Below are 21062 nucleotides of genomic sequence, written 5' to 3'. Positions count from 1 at the left end.
TTTTCCCGCCCGGGGGTTTCGCGCCGAGGGGCATTTTTCTTCGATTTGCCTTTTTGAAATTTCCCCACTTTTTTATTTTGCTTCCTGAATTTTGTGTTAAAAAAATTACTTTTTTTGGCTGCGCATGCGTGGCCAGACATGTTGAGCGGGTCACGCGGTCGGCGCGAAATTTGAGGCGTAAAGCGGAAAAAAAAAGACGAAGAAGACACGGAATGTGCGGAATGAGCGGCATGCGTGAAAGGCGCAAAAGAACAGACGCGAAAAATGCATGGTGCCCCCTCCGTCAGACGTAAACAAAAGTGCAACCGCGCGCGGAGGACCTGCTTAAACTGGTTCCCTCCTGCCAGCAGCATTTCCGCATTTGCAACATTTAAAAAAAAAAAAAAACACAAAACGCACAAATCATACGAAACATACATAACAGACATAACATACGAAACATACATAACAGACATAACGTACGTAACATACATAACATACGTAACATACATAACAGACATAACATACGTAACATACAAAACGCAAAACACACAAAGGGGAAGGCGCTTGGTGCAGGAAGCATTTCCGTGTGGATTTTTGGCAGCTGTCACGAACATCTGTAGAAATAAAGGCGTTATCGCTCGTTCGTTGTGCATATAATTACCATTATGTAGTTACATAAGGGGCATATTTTCCCTCACCTGCAGTTGCACACGTGCGCTCATATATTCATAGCTGCACGCACAAGGATAAGTACAAAGGGGAAATTCGTTTCTCTTTTATTCCTCTTCCAAACAGCTATCATTTGACCCCCTCTTTCGGCTGTTACACCGACTTGTCTTGCCCCCTCAATCACATCCCAAATTGCACAAGTCGAAAGGAGCAAAATGAGTCTTAAGGAAAAGTTGTATAAGAGGAAGAACTGCAATGAAGTTGTGTACGAGTAAGTGGGCAGGAGGAAAGGCCAAACACATGTGTGGGAATGGAATGCGTGTCCTTGCTTCCCCGCGCGATGCGTCACATGACTCTCTCCACGTGACTCTCTTCATGTGACTCTCTCCACGTGACTCCCTCCACGTGACTCTCTCCACGTGACATGCACCCACTTGGCTTCAAACCAAAGGGGCTACCTTTACCGGGAGTACAACGCATATCTGTTTTTTTATTTTTCCTCCAAACCTCCTCCCTTTCCACCTCTGTTCAGGGCGTATGGAAAAATTGATCAAAATTTGAAGCCGTATGAAAAGACATTAAATGCGAAAAATGGTACGTCGGAAGATGCGCACTTAGGCTGGCATGGGGAGTGGCCCTCATTGGGGGATGCCTACCCGTGGAGCGCTCACCATGCAGTTCAGCATGCAACTCACCATGCTGCTCATCATACTGCCCAATCCATACTGCTCATTTCTCCCCCCCCTGCAGGCGTCGACGAAAATTTGACGAAGAACCTCCCCTTCTTTATGAACAAGGCTATGCAAAATGAGGTAAAAAATAAGAGGAGATCCCCACGCGATTAGAAGCACGTACAGGGGTGGATGGAGAGAAGCGTTCGCGTGGAGCCACCGCTTGGGTGCCTCTTCTGAACTCGTTGCAGCAGTGGGGTTGCCCCGTGAAGCGGCAAGGCGCGCGTACACACGGGTGCGTGTGTGTGTAAGTGTGTACGTATATGTGTGTATAAACGCGTACATGTACGTGTGCGTATATAAGTGGGTACGTATATGTGGGTACAAGTGCGTACGTTTATGTGTATAAGGGCATATGTGTATGTATGTGTATATGTGCTTGTGTATGCAGGGCATACGAATATAAGCGCATAAGTATATGTTCAAATGTTCATATGTATGTAAGCGCACATGTACATGTACATGTTCATACGTTCATACGTTCATATGTTCATATGCTCATGTTCATATGCTCACGCTCATACGTTCATATGTTCACATTCTCCTGCTCACCCTGTACGTGGCCGCGCCCGCGCGAATCGCTGATGCATCGCTCCCCCCCCACGCGCACTGCAGAAAAAATACGACTTCCTGATGAACGTGAACGAGCGAGACGAAGACGTCGAATTCGTGGCGAAGGCGATGAGCACTTATTTAAATGTGGGGGAGGCGATCAGAGTGCGAATGGCCCTCCTGTACAGCACGGAGCAGTTCACACTCTTCCGAAATTATTTGATAGCCATCAAGGAAATACTAAAGGGGGTTCTCACCATCAAAGTTACGCGGAAGGGGAAAATAAAAAAAAATATTTTAACCTTTAACCCAGGACATATATGCATCATGGCTAATTGGTCCAGGAAAATTCTACTGTATGATGAGATTACCCAAATTAATATTGGCAGTAGCTGTACCCCTGAATTGAGGCTGTTTGAAAAAAAGTATCAAGACACTTCCAACAGAGCGAACTATGTTGTGCTGAGGACGCTCTACAGGGACTACAGTTTTTTGTTCATAACGGATGAGAAGATTTTAATGAGAGTTAAGAGTGAGTCTCCACTTATAAAATTAAAAAATTTGCTAAAGAATCCGAATGCGCTTCTGCAAAATGATGATTTGGGGTTAAATAATTCGCTTATGAGGGAACTGAAAGATAACACCATTTCTACAACTGAGGAGAACTGCGAAGACATGAGGAGGGAGCAACATGAGGAGAACTACGAGGGGGCAAGAGGGAGCAGCAGCAATCACTTGTTAGCAAAGAATAAGCTGCAGGACATGAATCATACGAGCCAAGGATTTAAGTACTTTTTTTTGCATGTACTTCGGAGCATCAAATCGAGGGGCGTCGATATGCACAATGAGGAAATCAAAGCGGTAATTAAAAAAAATAATATGATTTTTTTTGATAAGTACGATTTTAAAAATGGGAAAATTAATTGCTTTTTGCTTTTCTGTCAAATACAGTTTGACATTTGTGGCCCGGAAATCTGGTTCACCTCCAAATTTGACGAGATACTCTTCACCCACATGAATTAGTCATAAATAACTCTTCTGCTCCAACGGCGATGTCGCGTTTTTTTATTCGTTTTTGTGTGCGTAAAATGTTCGCATTTGTGACGCATTTGGTGTGTGGGGACACACGTGCGAAAAAAAAAAAAAATTAAAAAAAAAACGCCAACTGGAGAATAAGAAGGTGCCGCATTTTTGAGCAACGTCAACGGGACACCTCTTCTTGTGCGCCCAAGCGGCACTACTCCTCGAGCTCCTTTGCCAATCCCTGCCTCTTCATTTCCGCGGGGACGTTCCAGTAAATTATGCCTGCACAGTTAGGGGAATTCATCACCGCATTCGTTTTGTTACTTTTTTTTTTTCTCTTTCGCTGCGGGTATAGCAAAGGTGCACCTTTTCCGTTTGGTGCGCCTTTTCCGCTTGGTGCGCCTTTTCCGCTTGGTGCACCTTTTCCGTTTGGTGCTCCCATTTGCGTGTCTTTTTTTTTTTTTTTTTTGTCTCCCTCGCTCTATCTTGTTCCACCGCACAGCGGCTGCCAACTCGCTGTGCCTTACTTTCGTCCTTCGAAACGGATATGATGAAGTGGTTATCGACCGTGAACATGCATTTGTTTATGACGTCGTTGTGTGCATCTCCTGCGGGGGGTGGCAAAGCGGTGTAGCAAAGCGGTGTAAGTAAGCGGCGTAGCTAAGCGGCTGCGCAGCTGCTTAATCGTGAAAATTGCTGAGGCCATACCTATGTACAGACACGTGCACGTTTTGAATTCGTAGAGCCGCAGCTTGCAGTCGTCGGAGCCTGCGAGTGTGGAGGGGTAAGCAGATGGGTAAGCAGATGAGCAAGAGGTTGTTCCTCGGGCGGATATGACAGCGCGGCCAAAGGGGGAACATGTATGTATATATATGTGTGTAGGCGCCCCCATCTCTGCTGCCACTCGCCCAACCGCAGACCCACCCGTTATGAAGTACTCCCCGGTGTCGTTCATGTCGACCGTGAGGACGTTGTGGAAGGGGGAGTAATAAAAGTGCTTGCTGATTTCGTTCTTTATCAAATCGTAGTACATAAAGATGTTGTTATTTCCGCAGCAGAGGAGGATGTCAAATTTTTTGTTCAGGCAGATTTGCCTATATCTGGCGTTGCTCGTGTCAATTATTTTTTTCACGAGCGTGGATTCCTCGATGTTGTAGATGGTGATGAGTCCGTCTTCGCTGCAGCTGCAGAGCTGTGGGTTGAAGGAGTGGGGGGGGAGAGGGTGCGGAGCATGTCTACTCTGAGCAGTAGGGAGATGGGAAAAAAGGGAAGCTTTATCAAGTTGTGCCGGGGTGCTTGAGTGACGCGCGTTGATGTAACGTGATAAAGCTTTCCCTTTTTCGATGCCTCAGGCACCCCGCCGCTTCGCTGCGCCATCGCTTCGCCACTCCGCAGTTACGTATTTTCCCGCGTAGAGGATGATCCGGTTGATGGCCGTGCAGTGGTAGCCCAGAGTGTTCACATTGACATACTTGCCGTTTTTAAATTTCCAAAATTTTATGTCGCCATGATTCCCAGCTGTAATCAAATCATACTGCTTGTGAAACTCCAAAGCATCGCAGTAGTCATAATGGGCGTTCAAAATGACCGTAACGATTTTCATATATTTTGACGTTAACAGGTAGATGTTATTGTGGACGGAAAGAGCTACGTACTTGCCATCCTTCGTAATTTGTATGCTGTGGCATGTCAAGTTTTTATTTATCTTATCAAATGTATCTCCATTGTTTTTTTTTTTTTCCAAATTGTGTGCAACTTGTTCTTCATGCAGTTTGTTCATTTTGCAAAGCTTCTCTCTTTTATCTGTTGGTATGTTCAGAAATTTCCTATCGTAGTAGATGAATTTCCCTTTTTCTATGTTTTTTAAAAATATAACTTTTTTTTCGTAAAAATGCCAAGCCATTATGTTGTTGTGGCTACAGGTGTACATGACGTAGTTGTAATCGAAGGGGAAGCACAAGTCTCGAATGTAATTGCTATGAAGCAACATTAGCACCTTGTGTGTGTTATTGATGACGTCCATCACGTATATGACATTTTCGTGGACGCTGATGTATAGGGTGGAGGCGTTTCTCATTTCTATGGAGTTGATCGATCCGTACAGCTTTGTTTTTCTGACGATTTTTTTTTCAGCCACGTCTATCAGGCTAACGTAGCCGTCTCCGCTTCCTGCGCATGGGGGAGGGGGCAGTTAAGGAGGATTCATTGGTACTATCTGAAGTGGTACTATCTGAAGTGGTACTGTCTGAAGTGGTCTCTTAGCGTAGCGGTCTCTTTGTCATCCGCTACTACACCTTGCTGCCCCTTCTCACCTGTCAAAATCGTGTTGTCGCTCAGAATCTTCACCACGTTTATCCCGTTGCTGAAGAGGTAGTTCTCCGGGAGGATCTTCTCGAGCACCTTCGACTTGATGTTCACCACGAGGACGTCGCCTGCGGGTGTGGGGGGCAAGTCACCATCAAGGTGTCCACTTTGATAAGAGGCGATGTACCAGCACGTACGAATGGACCGCCCACTTGCGCGGTTTGGCCCCACCTGTGGTCGTCCCCAGGTAGGCGTACTCATCGTTTTTCTTCAGCTCGAGGCACAGGAACTGCCGCTTGTAAATGGATGTGTTCACCTCCTCCTCGCTCATCAGCTTCTTCGTGAAGTCGTAGTAGCAGATCTTGATGCTGTTCAGCTTGGCTTCGCAAAGGGGGGCAGCGGCAGGGAAAAGGGAAAAAAAGGGGGAAAAAAAAGGCAGAAAGTGAAAAAAAAGTGAAAAAAAAGTGATAAAAAAGTGAAAAAAAAGTGAAAAAAAAGTGAAAAAATGATAGGGGCAATTGGCGCTCCTTAATGGAGGAACACCCCCCCTAGCTTCTCCCCAAATGCGATGAAACCACCATTCGAGGGACGCATCACAGACGCGTCGTCCGCTTTACATTGCAGGATGGACGAACTAACCTATTATAAAATTGTTCGAGTTGTGGAAAAAGGAAACATTCGTGTAGGGATAATCTGATGAGGACTTGTAAATAAATTTCTGGTTCCCAATTTGAGTCAAAACCAACGTTTTGTCATCCTCCCCACCAGACGAAAGCAAGTACTTGCCATCTCTGCTGATGGAGACATCGAGAGTCCTAAACTTGTGAAGAGACAAAATGATGGGGTCCTCCTCATTCTCAAATTTGTATATATATATGTTAGAAATTAATTTGCTTTCCTTACAGCAGCAGATGTACTTATGACCCCCATCGACATAGAGTTTGGTGATTCTATTTTTGCCGCTTTTTAAAATTATTCTGTCGTTTTTCACCACGTCCTCTTTTATGATATTCGTCCCTATGGCATAGATCATGTAGAAGTGGTAACGGAGTTCCTCCTTCTTCAACTCGTAGTAATTGTGGTTGATGTCGATGCTCTTCAAATTGTAAACGCTTTTGAGTTTTTTCTTCTTTTCATTTTCCTCAATTTCTTCTTGCTCTATCAGTTTTAGCTTTTCATGGTATGTTTTTTTGTCCAGTTTTTTTTCGTGCCTTATGAGGATCAGGTTGTTCGAGATGGCTCCGTTGAACCCGATGTAGGACTCCGCGACGAGTTTCTTCTCCATCGCGGGTCGCCTCGGTTTGGAGCAGCCAATTTTGCAGCTGCGAACTTTGCAACCGCCTCGGTTTGAAGCTGCCAACTTGGCTACCGACTGACGGGGGCGCTTCAAGCGGAGGAGCGGAGATCCTTGCTCCCGCACATTTCGCAGATCCACAACCCCTCAGGCGGCATCTCCGTGGGAGTGCCTCCAGTTCCTGTTTCAGCCGAAAAGAAAAGAAAAAAAAATGGTATCTACATTGGAGTAAACATGTTGACGTTACCTCGCGTAGTTTACACTTTCACGTAAGACGAAGATTCACCTGAAGAAGTGCTCCCCTTAACTTTTATCCCAGTTGCTGAGTCGACAAAATGTGCGCTTGCGTATCGGAATGGTTACTACAGTGCCTCTGCCTTCCACTACGTGTTGTCCCCGCAGAGGTGGAACTTTACCGCGCTCACAAAGGTGGGAAAAAAAAAAAAAAAAAAAAAAAGAAAAAATATAAAATATAAAGGATAAAAAATGTGCTAACTTCTCACTGCGCCTATGTCTATATGTGTAATGCCTCACAAAATTGTCTTTAACAAAATGGCACTTTTCGGGTGTATCCCCCGGGTGAGCACAAAGGGAAAACCGTGTAGATGCTACTTTGGAGACTAATGGGGTGGAGTGCTCTCGTTAAAAAGTGAATGCTTCTCGGGGGAGTGCGCAGTGTGGTGAGTCTTCCGCGCATCGAAATGGCGCACATGGGGGGGAAGTGATCCACGCGATTTTGCTTTACATTGCTTTGCTTTACTTTATTTTATTATATTTTCTCCGCTTCGATTCGCTTCGCCACATCTGATGCGATGAGCCTCGTGTGAATCCCCTCCCCGGCGCTGTCCACTTTGTGTGCACCCCAGGTGTAGAAGCGGGGATGGCTAGAAGGGGTTTGCACACCGGGGGAAAGAAAAAAAAAAAAAAAAAAAGGAACGTAGGAATGAATGAATGGATGAAGGAAGGAAGAACCCCTTAACGGAGCGAAAGTAGCTATCATGTGAAAAAAAAAAAAAAAAAAAGGCATCCTCGCAGAGACTCCCTAACGGGTAGGGGAAATTGAAATTCCAGTTGGGAAAAGAAAAAAAAAAAAAAAAAAAAATAATAAAAGGCACAAACGAGAGAGAGGCAGATACTGCAGGTGAGCGAAGTAGAAGAACGGCAAATGAAGTACCGGACACAATTGAGAGGGGAATGTTAATTTAGCTTTACCACCCAGTAGACGCGCTGACAAGCAAGGAGACGGCCTCGGCGCATCTGGGGGGTAGGGAAAGCGCGCAAAAAAAGAAGAAAAAAAGGACGCAACACTAAGGAGGTTAGCAACCCAGTGGAAGTTCTTCTGCGCCTTTGTTTACTTCTCACCTGTTTACTTCCCCTTTGCGTACTGCCCCTTCTCCACACCGCTCCCCCCAACAAAAAATGAACAACGAAATCACGAAGAGCCTGTTTCCGTATGAGGCGAAATTCTTCAAGGGCATCTTCGACAAGTACATGAAAAATGAAGACTACAGCGAGGAGCTGAAGGTGGTTAGGAGCTCCAAGAATTTAATGGAGGAAGTGATTAGCAAAGAAAATGGGTTAAACTTTTATTTGGAGGAAAACTGTGATGACACATTTTTGCGACAATGCAAGTTAACGTTTTTTCGAAAAATGTTAAAGTATGTCTATGGGGGGAGGGGCAAAAGTGTAGACACGGTTGATGGGCAGCAGGGGAAGCACGTTAGCGAAGGGATTGGCGATGCAAAGAAACTGCCAGACTACTTTGTGTTTAACAAAAAGATCAACGTCATCAATAGCTACCGAATTTACAGCTACTGCTCGAACATCATTCAGTCGCTTCCCTCGATCACCTACTTTTCCGTTGTGAAGATTTACCTGGCGAACTACCCCCTGAGCGTTTTTCTGTCTTGCGTTTACTTCTACACCTTTGTGACGTACGTGTGTGACGGGGAGAACCTCATAGGTGAGCCCGAGCGGTTTGGCGGTGCGGTTTGGCAGTGCAGTTTGGCAGTGCGGTTTGGAAGTGCTGCTTCGCTGTGTGGTCTCACTCCATGGCCGGATTCTTCACCCGCTTCTTCCACTTCACCCGCTTCTCTCACTTCTCCCACTTCACCCGCTTCTTCCACTTCACCCGCTTCTCTCACTTCTCCCACTTCACCCACTTGTTCTACTTCTTCAACCTGTTCAACCACTTCAACTTCTTCTGCTTCTTCACCCAGTTCTCCCACTTCTTCAACTTCTACTTCACCCGATTCTTCTACTTCATCTACTTCACCCATTTCTTCTGCTTGTTCAACCTCTTCACCCACCCCTTCATCTTATTCTACTTCCCCCCACCCACGCAGAGTTCCTAGGGTCGCTGTTCTTCTCCCTCATTGTGACCATCGGCTGCCTTTCCCTGACGGCAGTGCACTACGCGAAGGAAAACAGAATCAACTCGATCATGTCAAAGATGAATAACTTTAAAGAGAACTATATCTGCCGCAACTTTATAAAGAACAGGGCGAAGGGGAAAGGAAAGTTGGCCAAATTTGAGAGCAGAAAAACGATCGAAATTAGGAAGTACTCCAAGTATTTCTTCCTAAAGAGTTTTCTCAACCGGATAAATGCGGAGCTGTTCGACTACGAGGTGTTCAAGGGGGACAAGCACTCCAGCTATGTGCAGGAGAACTTTAAGGAAATTACTCCCATGGGGTATTGTCCCGATAGTTCCGAGGGAGAGGCGAAGCTAACGCCAAGTGGGCCAAGCTGCAATGGCAAAAGTGCAGACACGCCCAGAGCCACCGCGGAGGGTGCATTGCCAGACAGGGGAAGTAAGACGGGGTCGAAGCTGCTACCAAGTGAAGAGCAAAGGGATAAAATTTTGGAGACGCACGATGAGGAAGGAAAGACCAACGTGGCTGCGAAGAAGGTCCTCCTATGTAGCGAGTCAGATGGGGAGCACAACCCCAGTGGAGACGATCAAAAGGAGGGCAATATTGAAGAGGGAAGAAGGACCTCCACCGAAATGGAAAAAGAAAAAAAAAGAAACCTACTAAACTACATTTTGTTCGAAAATAACCTATACACAATTAACAGTAAGAACATTTTAGTAGGCGACGTCGTGTACCTGTTCAAGGGGGACGTGATCCCAGCGGATGGGATCCTCATCAAAAGTAACAACCTGGTAGTGGATGAGTCGAGAATTTTAAAGCTAGAAAAAACGTGGAAGAAAAAAATTAGCCTTGACGAATATATGTACTACTATGAGAGGTCTAAGAAGAGGAAGATCAGCCTCAACGAGTTGAGGAAGAAGAAACTCAACTATTTGGAAGTGCTCAATTTGAAGGTCAAGATGGCGTTGAAGAGGTTCAGCCGGGAAGAGGGGGACCCCGGCGCGGCAGTCGCAGGCGAAACTGGAGAGAATGCAGACGAAAGCAGAGGCGAAAATGGCAAAATTGCAGGCGAACGAGGCAGCAAAAACAACGCGCTAGCGACAAATTTCGAGAAACTGTTCGAATACTCCCCCCTTGTCCTGTCGGAGTCGATCGTGCGAGCCGGCACGGGCATCATGCTAACCACCTGCGTTAGTAAAAACAAGCAGATGTTCCAAAATACAATCAAAGACATGGAGGAGAGCACCGAACTGGAAGACATCATCAATAGCTTCTCAAAAAATGTAGTCATTATAATCATCTTCTATTGCATCCTCTGCATCCTCTTCGTATTTATTCACTTCTTAATTAACTTGGTAGAGAATAACATGCAAACTTATTCCTACAACTTGCTCATGTTTTTGCTTAACTGCATCATTTTGGAGATCATGAAGTACCTGCTGTTGTCCATCGACCAGATGCCCCTCCTCCTGCAGAATTGCATAGCGTTAAATTCCAGGCAAATAATGCGCGAACATTTTATCCTAAAGAAAAAAAATACTTTCGAGAAAATTCTTTTCACTAATATGATTTACATCGATTTGGAGAAATACATAAAGTACAGATGTGTGTACTTCTTTTGCAACTCGAATTTTTGTTTTTCCACCGCCTCTGGGGGGGGAGAGGCAGATCTGCAGCTGCAAGTGGGGCAGAAGTTGGCTAAGGTGCTTAACTTGGTTAACTTGGCTACGGACCAGGGGAGGAAGGCAGAAATGATGAGGAGCCTCTTTTTCAAGATGCTCGTCCAGGGTATCCTCACCACCAGTAATTTGTACCATTATAATGAAAACTTTCTGTGCATAGATTTGTCTCTCTTAAAATTCTTGAAGGGGTTCAAAATAAAGTTCGAAGATTACTTCATCTGTAAGAAGCGCCTATTTCGTGTTATATCTAGTGGCCAGGATTTTGTAATCGCGTTTGTCTTGTCGGAGGAGGGCTTTTTGGGTCAGGGGGTGCCCGGTGCGCAGGGCGGGGAGCCCCCCAGCGTGCTGCGCATCTTCGTCCGGGGCCGCGCCAGCCTGGTCCTCCCCAAGTGCAGCCAGTACCTGGACGGCGACGCGGTGCACGGGTTAGTTGGCGCGGCAAGTCACGCGGCAAGTCTCGCTGCACCGCCCCCCGTGTCTACACCGCAACTTCTACGCTTATACGCTTATGCGCTTATCCACTTCTGACCCCCCCCCGCAGCGACGTCGCCCCGCTGAGGGAAAAGGCCCAGCAGGTGCAGCAGGAAAAGCACGAGGCAGTCATCTGCCTCGCGTACAAGGAAGTGGCGCTGGGCGCCAAGGAGAGGGAGGAGCTCTTCCAGTACGAAGACGACAACGACTACACATTTGACAACAAACAAATGAATAAAAACCTGGAGGAAACGTACCTCAAGTATGTAGAACAGAATGACTATACGTGTGTATCCATCCTGATATTCGAAAAGATGCTGACCAAGCATTTCTATTTTGATTACAAAATGTTGGAAGCGAACGGCATGGACGTGAAGGTGTTTACCAAGGAAGGCATGTCTAAGGTGAAGAAGCTGTTTTGTGACTTTCCCCATTTCTTTGAAAATTTCCAGCTGTACAATGCAAAGTTGGTGGGCGAAGAGGAGGCGCTGGATCTGCACTACCAAAATGAGGGAGACCGGTTTGGTAGCTATCCCCAGGGGGGGGGGAAGAAAAAGGAAAAGGTGAATTCGCAGGGAAGGGAGCAAAAAAACGGGGATGAAAATGACATCTACGAGACACCGCCTTGCGAGGGAACCGCAAACCTGGGGAATTACACCCTGAAGAAGGGGGCCAGCAAATATTTGGCGCCCAACAAATGCAGAAGTGAAATTTTAAATTTGAAAGAGTGTGACGATAACGTGATGATAAATATGACTAGCCAAAATGAAGCGAGAAAGAAGAAGCACGATTTTCTCCTAAGCAACAACATTTTTTACAATTGCGAAAATACGGAGTTATCCCGTCTGTTGACCATTTCGAATTATTATGGGAAGAATGCCCTCGCGACAAACGAAAGTAGCGTAGTCTGTGAAGAGTCATCGTGCAGTCTACGCATATGCGACAATAGGGGTAGAGGAGAGTGCAAAGAAAAAAGCGACATTGTCATTTTGAATAAAAGTTTATACGATTTTGTAAAATTGAAAAATTTCTCAAATTGTATTCTCACCAATTTGCAGCTATTCATAGAGTATAACATTACCTTGTATGTCTGCCTTGTCATTTTCTCCACCGTTTGCACATTGGTCAACGGGTTTGAATTTTTAAATACCATACAAATTCTGTACATTTATTTTGTGAAGAATGTCATTTTTCATTACCTTTCTTGCTATCGAAAGAGTCCCATAAGTACCGGGGGGAAGAAGAAAAAACAAACGTATGACTTCTTTAAAGAAAATGATATAAACGGTATGATTTCCTCTATTATATCCAAGACGGTGATTCTATTTTTGGTATTTTTCTTTGGACATGTATTCATTCCTGAGTCTACATGGGATTTCGTCACCCCCGAATTGAGGAACCTGTTTGAGTTTTCCGAGTTTTCTTACCTTACGGATAGGCAGCAGTCAAGCTACTTTCACACCATACGGTCTTGTATTCGTTTTAAAAAAAATTTGGAAAATTTGAAAATACAAAATGTTATTGATGTTAAGAATGATTACAGATCGATGGCCGAATGGGACAGCTACATCAGCCCCGGTAGACATGGCACTATCCTCTTTAACATTTTTTTTCTCTTTTTCTTTTTCTCCTATGTTCACATATATTTGAAGTCCTTTCTCAGCGATATTCACATGTACTGCGAAATGTACAAGGGGGTGCAGGCTGACCGATTTAGGAACTACCTCATCCCTTTTCTGGGGAACCAACGGGGGGGTAGGAGGGACCTCTCCGCGGACGTTCGCCACTTCATGGAGGAGCTCAAGGAGGAGGGCCGATCGGCTGGCTTGGCCAACACAAAAAATGTGAACAATTTGGCAAGTGGGCCAAGCGGACCAAGCGGATCAAGCGGACTAAGCGGCCAATTGGGAAGTGGCCAAGCGGGGAAAAACGCAAGTCGAGAGGTACCACCCACCGGGGAGGAGCAGCTTTCCTCACAGAAGATACCGATAGCTAGTAAAATGATGTCCCAAGCGAGCCCACCCAATGATAATTTCCGTGTGATGCTACTGAACCTCATTTGGGAAAACTCCACGACCTTCGTAATTCTTTTTTTTCTGCTGGGGGTACACATTTTTGTCATTCAGTTCGGCTCATTCTTCTTCAACTTACACGTGAGGGGGTTGACTCTGCTGCAGTGGGCATTTTGTTTCGCCTGCTGTCTCCTCGATTTCGTCCTTTACTTTGTCATTTTGCGCCTGGGCCTGTTTCTGCTGCCCGCCAGTTCTTTCAAAACCTTCCAGAATTTGTACGAGCCGCGGGAAAGGAGCGTGTAAGTGGATGGCCTTCCGGGGCTACTCCCCCAAAGGAGGGGTTTAACACGTTGCCGGGGATCTGTTACGCGGGGACGTTTCGTCGAGCAGGGGATTGTGCCAACGAATTGGTCACCGCCATCACTACCCCTTTCCCGGGTGGGTGGACCCTTTCTACAGTCGCCACTTGTTCACTTTTTTTTTTTCAGATTTGACACCTTGAATGATTACAAGCGGAGCTACATGTCCAAGCGGTATAAGTACGACCTGAAGGTGTAAGTAGCCATTTCGCTGGGAAGTTTGCGAAGCAGGCCACACGAGCCATCTGCTTCGATTTCGCGCCTCCCCACATTTTGTCATGTTTATTTTTGCATTGCCTCCTTTTTTTTACCCCCCCCCGTAGGACACGCAAAAGTTGGGTGTAACCAGCAGAGCCACCACAAAAAGGGGAAGAGTCGCTTATCCGTCTGCACGCACAATTTGGCGTTCCCTTTTTTTTTTTTTTTTTTTTTTTTCCAATTCGAAACGACCAATTGGTTTGTCTCCGGGGAAAAAAACCATCGTGTGTTTTTTCCATCACTGTGCAAGGTGCGTTTTTATATGCGGATATATTTTGCTTTCTCAGTTTCGCCGCGAATTTGCGCGAATTTACTGAAAATGACTGACACGAGAAACGCAGCAACGAAGGTGAAAATAAAAAAAAAGACCAAATGAAAGGCAAGCCTAACAAACGCTTGCCAAATGGGGTGTCAAAAAGCCGCTTCCATCCAGCTGGTGCCACTTCTCCTTTTTGTGAGCCACACGACATCCGAAAAGGGGGGCGTAAACGAAGGGGGAAACACAAATGTTATAACAAAAAAAAAATATGTGTATATATGTGTGTATATATATGCGTATATATATGCGTATATATATGGGCAGCCAAATGTTAGGGGTCCCCCACGTGGCCACACACCTTTTCACTCGCGCAAGGAACCCACTGGCTTGTTCTTCCGAACGGAATTGATAAATTTTTTAATTTCCATATTGTACAGATTTACGTAGCTGTTGTAATTCTTGTAGGACCTCCTCCCCAGGCAATTCAGGGCAACATTATTTTTATTTTTTTGCGCCGCCTGCTTCTTCAAAAAGGCATTTCCTTCCTCTTCATACTCCTTCAGTATCCACACATGCTCATCATTGGCGTACTTAACTTTTTTTTTTATTCCCTCTTCCTTATCATTTGTATTTTTTTTCATAAAACTCAGCGAGGTTACAAATTTTGAGAATTTCACATTTTCCTTCGTTCTATTTGACGGGTCCGTTTTTTTGTCTTCCATGATTTGGCACGTGCGCGTCGTGGAGGCTGCGGCTCTGTCTGGGGGGGTGGCAAACTGTGCACGACAGCGATTGTTCACTTCGCGTCTTTGCTTCTTCACCTCTTCGCTTCTTCGTCTCTTCACTTCGCTCGTGCGGCGTGTCCGTTCCTATTCACAGATTGTACACGCGGCGCTCGCAATTGCGTGGCAGCATTTCGTTTTTCTTACCTGCTCGACAAGTAGGCTGCAAGATCGGAGTGGCGCAGGCCGAGGCGCATACTATTCTGTGCGCGGCGGTTTGGCGGTAATTTGACGGCAATTGGATGGCAATTTTTTCTCCTCCACGTGCGCGGGTGACGAATTGTACTCCTCTCCCACTTAACCATTTATTTTTTTGCTTTTCCAACTGCTGCGTTGGGATGATTAAACTCGTTCGTCTCTCTTCAAAGATACTCCCGCATTTTTCACTCCTCTGGGTTGGTTAGCCTGGATAACATTTTTTTTTTTTTTTTTTTTAACCTCCCCATTCGCAGAGCGTTGCAGCTCAGTGTGGCAAACTTGACGTTCCACCTTGGGAGGAGAAAAAAAAAAAAGGCGCACCGCTCGCTGTCGTTTCGAGGCCGTTCCCTCATTTGGCAGTTTGCCAAAAATATGCCAGCATCTTTCTTCCCCCGTTTTTATCACCACGTATAAAAATAACGCGGATGACACCTTCGTGGGGGGTTATTCGTTGGGCTGGCAGCTTTTACATCACTGCAAAGGTTGGGGTGACTGAAAAGGATTGCCAAGTTTGTTGAGGCCAAAAAAAAAAAGGTAAGAAGTTCGATGCAATTACAATTGGGGTTCAAAAAAAAGGTACTTCTCTCTGACGAGGCGCACATGTAGGTACTCCCTATATGATGTTCTTTTGGAAAGCCTTATTCATGTTGGCTAGGAGAAGCGACCGAGGGTCCAGGATTTCCCTGCCTTTGGTCGACTCGTTATTCTTTCGAGTGACCATATTACCACGGCCGCCAAGCGGCATGGCGTTCTCTGCACCCGTAGGGGTATCATCAAGGGCAGCACATTTTAAGAGCGTCGTTTTTTTCTTTCGATCCCTGGGGGAAGAGGGGAGAAAAAAGATGTGCACAGGTATGGCCATGCGGGAATGCCTATGCAATTATACCCACATGTGGGCGTAAGCGGGAAGCAAATTATGTAGACGCCGATGAGGTCCTCCATCAAAGGTACCTCTTCTTTGAAAGCGCATCCCTGGGGGGGAGGGGCATCAACGAATCGCGAACGCTCTTGAAGGAATACTGAAACCGCTCGTTGCTGTAGTCCTGCGAGGGGAGTGCGCCCGAAGGTTCGAAATGGTGTGCCGTAGTATGTTTTTACGGGTAGTTGCATAAGCGAAAATGGAAAGAATCAAAAAAAAAAAAAAAACACCAAAAAAAAGCGAAAAAAAAACAACAACAAACTCATAGCGAACAACCCAGTCGTGCGAATCGCCACCCTTTTGACCTACCAAGGGGTTAAACTCGTCCACCAAAATTAAAAAGTTAAACATTTCCTTTATCTTTTCGTCCGAGAGGTGCTCATTTTTTTCTTCAACGTGTTCTTTGTAAAATTCTTCGATCGACAGGGAATACGTTTCTTGGGTGGCTAGTCCCTTCGTTGGGTTAATGTGGTGAGGTATTCGTTTAAATGTGACGAATGCGCCAGACACACAGGTTGCACGAGTAATGAAATAGCTGACGGTAGGTCTTACGTGTAAACATAGGGCCACGGACGCCTCTGCCTTTGTCATTGGAGTCCCCACCCATAAGAAGCGAACCTCGTTTTCGCTTCCCGGGGGAAAAAAAAAAAAATAAATAAATAACAGCAAAGCGAAATAGTAATACCACTTGTGTAGCCTCTTAAAACGCATGGCTATCCATTTCACATGGCCCGCCTGCGCGCACAGCTCGACTCCCTTTACTGCGTTTTCAAATCCGTAGGGTTTATGTTCGACCTCAGGATGATAACTTGTTCCTGCAGTTTTGCATCGCACGGGAGGGGGGGATGTACACAATTTGGGGAGGAGAAGGGTAACATCACCATCGCAGTTAGAATTTCCCCATACCGCTGGTGATCTCTTTCGTCATTTTTTTTTCCCCTTTTTCCATCTACTTCCATTTCTTACATTTTCGTGGAGCTCCCTCGATAGGCGTTCCAGCGAAACTAAATTTTTCTCACCCCCAGGAGTGTCGCTTAAAAATATGGGTATCCCATATATCTGAGGGGAAGGATAAAAGGTGAAGCCGCTTGAAAGTGGGGACCCGGCTAGGGAGGGGTGCCGCTCATTAGACAGGTTCACACAGGCAAGCACATCCATGTGGGATCTTCTGGGTGGTCCCCCCCCTTGAGTGTATTTTAAACGGCACATTAGCATATAGTAGTTCATTGGCCTGTAGACCCAACTAACGCTTTAACTCGCTGAGTCATGCGCGTAGGTTTAACCAAGTGCTGTGAGATGCCCTCCTTTAGCGCCTTTGCCCGTATGTCAAACACAACGGGGAACTTGCTCAAGCCGAAGAAGGCAGAGTGCCCCACTTCTGCCACCAGGGGTTTTCCCTCACACTTCAGTACGAGCTGCGAATGTTGGTGAGTTTAACGGTGGTGAAAAATTACGGCCGCCGCTTCTTCGCTGGAGAGTTTGCTTTTCGTTGGAGCTTCTCCACATTTCCATCCCTCCTACCTCGTTTTGCAAGCTCAGGGTGAGCGAAACGACAAACGTGATGGATAGTATCTCCTTCGACGTTTGCAAAATATTTATTTTATTCAACTGGAAATTTTTGATGAAGAAGTTTGGGTACTCCCCCAAGGCACGGCTCAGCTGAGGGAGTTTGTTCTTTCCGTCTGCTGCGTTTTTGTATACTAACATAAGGGAGGGGGATGAAAAATGCAGAGATGTGTAGGGCGATATGTACACTTCTATGTGTGTGTACCCATTGGGGGTGGAGTGCTGAACGGCCACCTTGCTCGGTTGCCCCCTCATTCTTCCCAGGGAGGAAGTTCCCCCGCTCCCTCCCTGCGTGCACAGCTATATAACCATTGAAGAGGTAAAATTTACACACGCTGGTGTGGAATGCATCCGCGAGAAGTTTCAGTTCTGGAATTTTATCCTCCCACAGGTGAAGATTGCAGGATAAAATGGCGACTGTGTCGCACTCCTTGATGGTTGCCCTGTCTGCCGTTGGTAGGGGCCGAAGAACGCGCGAGTGTAGGTGTAGTTGGCGGTGTAATTAACGGAGTAGGCAAGCGCACTGGTCTGGTAGGTGCCATTTTTACAAAGTACACTTGGCGAACATGCATTCGAGGTAAATGATGCCTCCACGTGGACGCCTACTTTCGCTGTTCTTCAGAAAGGCTATCAGGGGGTCCACTGCCATATCGCTGCCGTGTCTGGACTTATTCTCACTTAAATCAAAATGAGGAGATATATTTTCCAGTGCCCTTTTCACATGTTCGTAGTCGAATGGGTCAGCGAAGGTTAGCACGTCGATGTAGTCAATCAGGTCTGCAAAATGGTGGGGAAAAAAAAGAAAAAAAAAACTGAAAAGTTGAATCGTAGAAGTTTTTACAATTTGGCTTGCAGTGAAAGTCACTCCTTTGCCTCGTTTCGCTTCACAATTTTTGTTGAAACGTGTCCGCTTGGCGTTGACCCCCAATCGCCGCTATGACAAATGCCGGTGTTCCCCTACTTATGCACACGAGCCAGAGTTGAATGCCCCTCTGGCTGCTGTTATTGAGCAAATCCTGCAAGGAGTAGGCCCAATATTTGAATAAGTATTTTTTCTCCCTCGAGTTGAACGTGCAAAAGCGGGTGTCGCATATGTAGAGAAGTTTCATTGGGGGGCGTTCAGGGGGAGAGATTATTTCGGTTGTTCGGGGGGAGAAGTTTGTTTAGTTGCTCAGCGGGAGAAGTTTGTTTGGCTGCTCAGGGGGAGAAGTTCGTTTGGCTGCTCAGGGGGAGAAGTTCGTTTGGCTGCTCAGCAGAAGTTATTCCAGTTGCTCATCACGCAGTGACGCAGCGAAAAAAAAAATGATAATTGCGGGTGAAGCGAAAAATGTAGCTGCTTCGCGTCCATCAAGGGAAGAACGCAGGGCATAAATCAGGCCCCGCGAGTGGACCGAAAAGGCTTCTTCATTGACGCAGCGTCGCTCAGGCGGATGCAAAAATTAATGTGTACACATGTGTAAAAAAAAAAAAAAGTATCTACATGCGAGCTAACACTTGTCGCATATTTTTTTTTTTTTTTTTAATTTTTTTCTGTTGAGAGAACAACTCCTCAGTTGATCTTCTTGTATATCTCGTCCAAGGCTGATTTAGTCATTTTGTCTTTAAAGTGGTTATACACCGTTTTGCCTGCAAAGTGGGGAACAATTTTCACAAAGTCAAATGTGCCCAGGAGTACACATATGGGTACGTGCCTGTATGTATGCACACACATAAAAAAAAAATGGCTATCTGTATGTCGTTTCCCTGTCCGACTGCCCCATTGGAACATTCACATGGGGGTAACCTTCCACGAGTGAAGCGCCGCCAACGTTCATTCCCCTTAAACGTAAACGTCGTGACAACATAGTCATTCACACAAAATGCGGAAGTTGCGCTTTTCTGTTCTTACTTATAACTGTGAATTTCTCCTTTTGTAAGAACTCGTCAAATTCGCTCAGCGGAATGCGGGTGATAAATTCGACTTCATTCAGCTGGGGGATGGTCTGGAAGTCGGGGTCGATGAAGACAACCTGTAGGAGAGGGGGTGACGGCGCGGAAAAAAGCGGCATGAGGAATTAGCAACAGAGTGAAATTGCCGCTTGAGCAAGCGAAAATGCGAAGAGGCCGCACCCCATCAAATGGCATGGGCTTTCCCAAAGTGAGACTTACGTAGGAACCCACGAAGGACCTGGAGCACTCCGTGTCGCACTTGACAACCCCCAAATCGAAGAGCTGTTCGGGGGACTTCTTTATCCCGCTCTCTTCCTCCAGCTCCTTCACAGCATTGCCAAGCATATCTTCATTTTCCGAAACGACTCCCCCGAAACCGATGGAGTAGTACGATGGGCAGTAGTCCTTTACCTTGGATCGTTTGTGTACATAAATAAAATACTCCTCACCAATTTTGGTGAAAACAAAAATGGAGGTAGATCTGTGCCACAGATTCTCCATCCGCATAATTTTTCTCGCCTTCAATTCTTGGAACTCATTATTTTCATCTACAATGATCACCCGCTCGTCCTTATTGTCCTCAAAATCGGAGTTGATGATGTCCTTCATGGTGGCGTTTATTTCTGCTGCCATGGTGGACGTGGTGAAGTTGCTGGTGGGGGCCTTCTTCCCTTTGTTGCAGCAGCAAGGGGTGGTGTACAGCCGCGAAAGAGTACACAGGAAGAGGAGGGCAAGGGGGAGGGCGTACGCAAGGATGTGCATAATTGGAGGGGGTGGAGCTTCGCAGGGGGGGGATGCAACTACGTAGGAGAAGTTTATACGAATGCACGGGGGGGGGAGCTTCCAATCTGAGGCGTCCTTCCAGGAACAACTGGGCGAGTACTTCCTCACCAAATGGGCCTTTGCAATTTTTTACAACAAATGAAATACACCTTAAGTTGGTAGAACGCCTGGGGAGGGTACATAAAATAGGGTTACATAAATGAGATTTATGCTATGCGTATTGGCTTATATGACTTCTGCGGGGGGTGACGATCTGGTTGGAATTTTTCAAAATGGGATAAATAAGGAGCAAAAAAATAGGATAAATAAGGAGGAGCAAAAAAATAGGATAAATAAGGAGGAAGAAAAAAATATTCCTTTCGATGTTTTCATCCAAACGATTCACTTATTGGCGATACATTTTTGAGAAATTCTTTTTCGATGTCACGTGCAGCGTTATCGTGGCAAAAAGTGAAGAAGGAGGTGCTATCCCCTTTCGTCGGGTGAAAGTTGTCACCACGGCGGGGCCGCGGGTGTGCACGGAATGGTGGGCCAAACCACGGGGCGATATTCGCGTGGTGGCCTAATGTGGCCTCATTGTCGTGGTCTCCCTCGCGCAGTCAGATTTACGCGACCGCTTCTGCGGGCCACTTTCGCGGTAAAATGGGGGGCCAAATTTGTACAGTTAAGCTACACGCGGTCGGGGCCTATGTTTGGAAGTTCGCCGTCGGCGCGAAAAGGTGAGGAAATGGAGAAGTGCAGAAGTGAGAAGTGGAAAAAGAAAAAAAGAAAAAGAAAGAAAAAAAGAAAAAGAAAGAAAAAAAGAAAAAATGAAAAGATGAAAAGATGAAAAGATGAAAAGATGAAAAGATGAAAAGATGAAAAAATAAATCAACGAAGCAGCGAAACAGCGACGCACCGACGCACCGACGCAC

At 46.0% G+C, this 21062-nt stretch overlaps 6 protein-coding genes across 6 annotated transcripts, besides 12 other annotated features; 2 read left to right on the top strand and 4 right to left on the bottom strand.

The window, feature by feature from the left end:
- Window positions 1-19: part of a microsatellite that runs on past the window's edge.
- Window positions 20-866: 847 nt separating this feature from the next.
- PVX_083325 (hypothetical protein, conserved) lies at window positions 867-2957 on the top strand (the record flags this gene model as incomplete). Its single annotated transcript, XM_001614214.1, has 4 exons — window positions 867-922; window positions 1184-1245; window positions 1402-1463; window positions 1998-2957. The coding sequence occupies 4 exons, from the start codon at window positions 867-869 to the stop codon at window positions 2955-2957; spliced, it is 1140 nt and encodes a 379-aa protein (XP_001614264.1).
- Window positions 1605-1624: a microsatellite.
- A 196-nt stretch (window positions 2958-3153) lies between the features above and the next one.
- Window positions 3154-6989, bottom strand: PVX_083330 (hypothetical protein, conserved). Its single transcript, XM_001614215.1, has 9 exons — window positions 6842-6989; window positions 5901-6736; window positions 5493-5642; window positions 5270-5389; window positions 4357-5126; window positions 3882-4149; window positions 3666-3725; window positions 3485-3565; window positions 3154-3239 (listed from the first exon to the last, which is right to left on the bottom strand). The coding sequence occupies exons 2-9, from the start codon at window positions 6544-6546 to the stop codon at window positions 3172-3174; spliced, it is 2163 nt and encodes a 720-aa protein (XP_001614265.1). The 5' UTR covers window positions 6547-6736; window positions 6842-6989; the 3' UTR covers window positions 3154-3171.
- Window positions 4908-4928: a microsatellite.
- Window positions 5698-5722: a microsatellite.
- A 175-nt stretch (window positions 6990-7164) lies between the features above and the next one.
- Window positions 7165-7220: a microsatellite.
- Window positions 7221-7974: 754 nt separating this feature from the next.
- On the top strand, window positions 7975-13653 carry PVX_083335 (plasma membrane Ca2+ ATPase, putative; the record flags this gene model as incomplete). Its single annotated transcript, XM_001614216.1, has 4 exons — window positions 7975-8518; window positions 8901-11037; window positions 11154-13394; window positions 13584-13653. The coding sequence occupies 4 exons, from the start codon at window positions 7975-7977 to the stop codon at window positions 13651-13653; spliced, it is 4992 nt and encodes a 1663-aa protein (XP_001614266.1).
- Window positions 8455-8513: a microsatellite.
- Window positions 8516-8548: a microsatellite.
- Window positions 9191-9211: a microsatellite.
- Window positions 9736-9805: a microsatellite.
- A 680-nt stretch (window positions 13654-14333) lies between the features above and the next one.
- Window positions 14334-15197, bottom strand: PVX_083340 (hypothetical protein, conserved; the record flags this gene model as incomplete). The annotated part of the gene is made up of 1 exon (XM_001614217.1): window positions 14334-15197. The coding sequence occupies exon 1, from the start codon at window positions 14691-14693 to the stop codon at window positions 14334-14336; it is 360 nt and encodes a 119-aa protein (XP_001614267.1). The 5' UTR covers window positions 14694-15197.
- A 210-nt stretch (window positions 15198-15407) lies between these two features.
- On the bottom strand, window positions 15408-18729 carry PVX_083345 (hypothetical protein, conserved). Its single transcript, XM_001614218.1, has 10 exons — window positions 18398-18729; window positions 18043-18213; window positions 17746-17883; window positions 17392-17570; window positions 17154-17285; window positions 16837-16929; window positions 16423-16665; window positions 16180-16323; window positions 15903-15994; window positions 15408-15769 (listed from the first exon to the last, which is right to left on the bottom strand). The coding sequence occupies exons 1-10, from the start codon at window positions 18543-18545 to the stop codon at window positions 15565-15567; spliced, it is 1545 nt and encodes a 514-aa protein (XP_001614268.1). The 5' UTR covers window positions 18546-18729; the 3' UTR covers window positions 15408-15564.
- Window positions 15511-15539: a microsatellite.
- Window positions 18624-18651: a microsatellite.
- Window positions 18730-18872: 143 nt separating the features above from the next.
- Window positions 18873-18893: a microsatellite.
- Window positions 18894-18985: 92 nt separating this feature from the next.
- Window positions 18986-19998, bottom strand: PVX_083350 (nucleoside diphospahte hydrolase, putative; the record flags this gene model as incomplete). The annotated part of the gene is made up of 3 exons (XM_001614219.1): window positions 18986-19062; window positions 19325-19445; window positions 19546-19998. 3 exons carry the CDS (start codon window positions 19996-19998, stop codon window positions 18986-18988), a joined length of 651 nt encoding a protein of 216 aa, XP_001614269.1.
- Between the last annotated feature and the right edge of the window lie 1064 nt (window positions 19999-21062).

This window comes from Plasmodium vivax, chromosome 12 (assembly GCF_000002415.2).
Source record: "Plasmodium vivax chromosome 12, whole genome shotgun sequence".
In the NCBI taxonomy this organism is placed as follows: domain Eukaryota; phylum Apicomplexa; class Aconoidasida; order Haemosporida; family Plasmodiidae; genus Plasmodium; species Plasmodium vivax.
The sequence above is the reverse complement of the archived record's forward strand: the minus strand, read 5'-3'. Positions and strand labels throughout refer to the sequence as shown.

What these genes read in the sequence shown, in the direction of transcription:
- PVX_083330 (XM_001614215.1), bottom strand. Translation starts at nt 6,546, where the DNA reads ATGGAGAAGAAACTCGTCGCGGAGTCCTACATCGGGTTCAACGGAGCC. An exon ending in CGACAACACGATTTTGACAG is followed by an intron (nt 5,127 to 5,269) that starts GTGAGAAGGGGC and finishes CCCCATGCGCAG; the next exon opens with GAAGCGGAGACGGCTACGTT. An exon ending in TCCTCTACGCGGGAAAATAC is followed by an intron (nt 4,150 to 4,356) that starts GTAACTGCGGAG and finishes TTCAACCCACAG; the next exon opens with CTCTGCAGCTGCAGCGAAGA.
- PVX_083345 (XM_001614218.1), bottom strand. Translation starts at nt 18,545, where the DNA reads ATGAAACTTCTCTACATATGCGACACCCGCTTTTGCACGTTCAACTCG. An exon ending in CCCTGAGCTTGCAAAACGAG is followed by an intron (nt 17,286 to 17,391) that starts GTAGGAGGGATG and finishes CAACATTCGCAG; the next exon opens with CTCGTACTGAAGTGTGAGGG. An exon ending in GATGCGCTTTCAAAGAAGAG is followed by an intron (nt 15,770 to 15,902) that starts GTACCTTTGATG and finishes CTCTTCCCCCAG; the next exon opens with GGATCGAAAGAAAAAAACGA.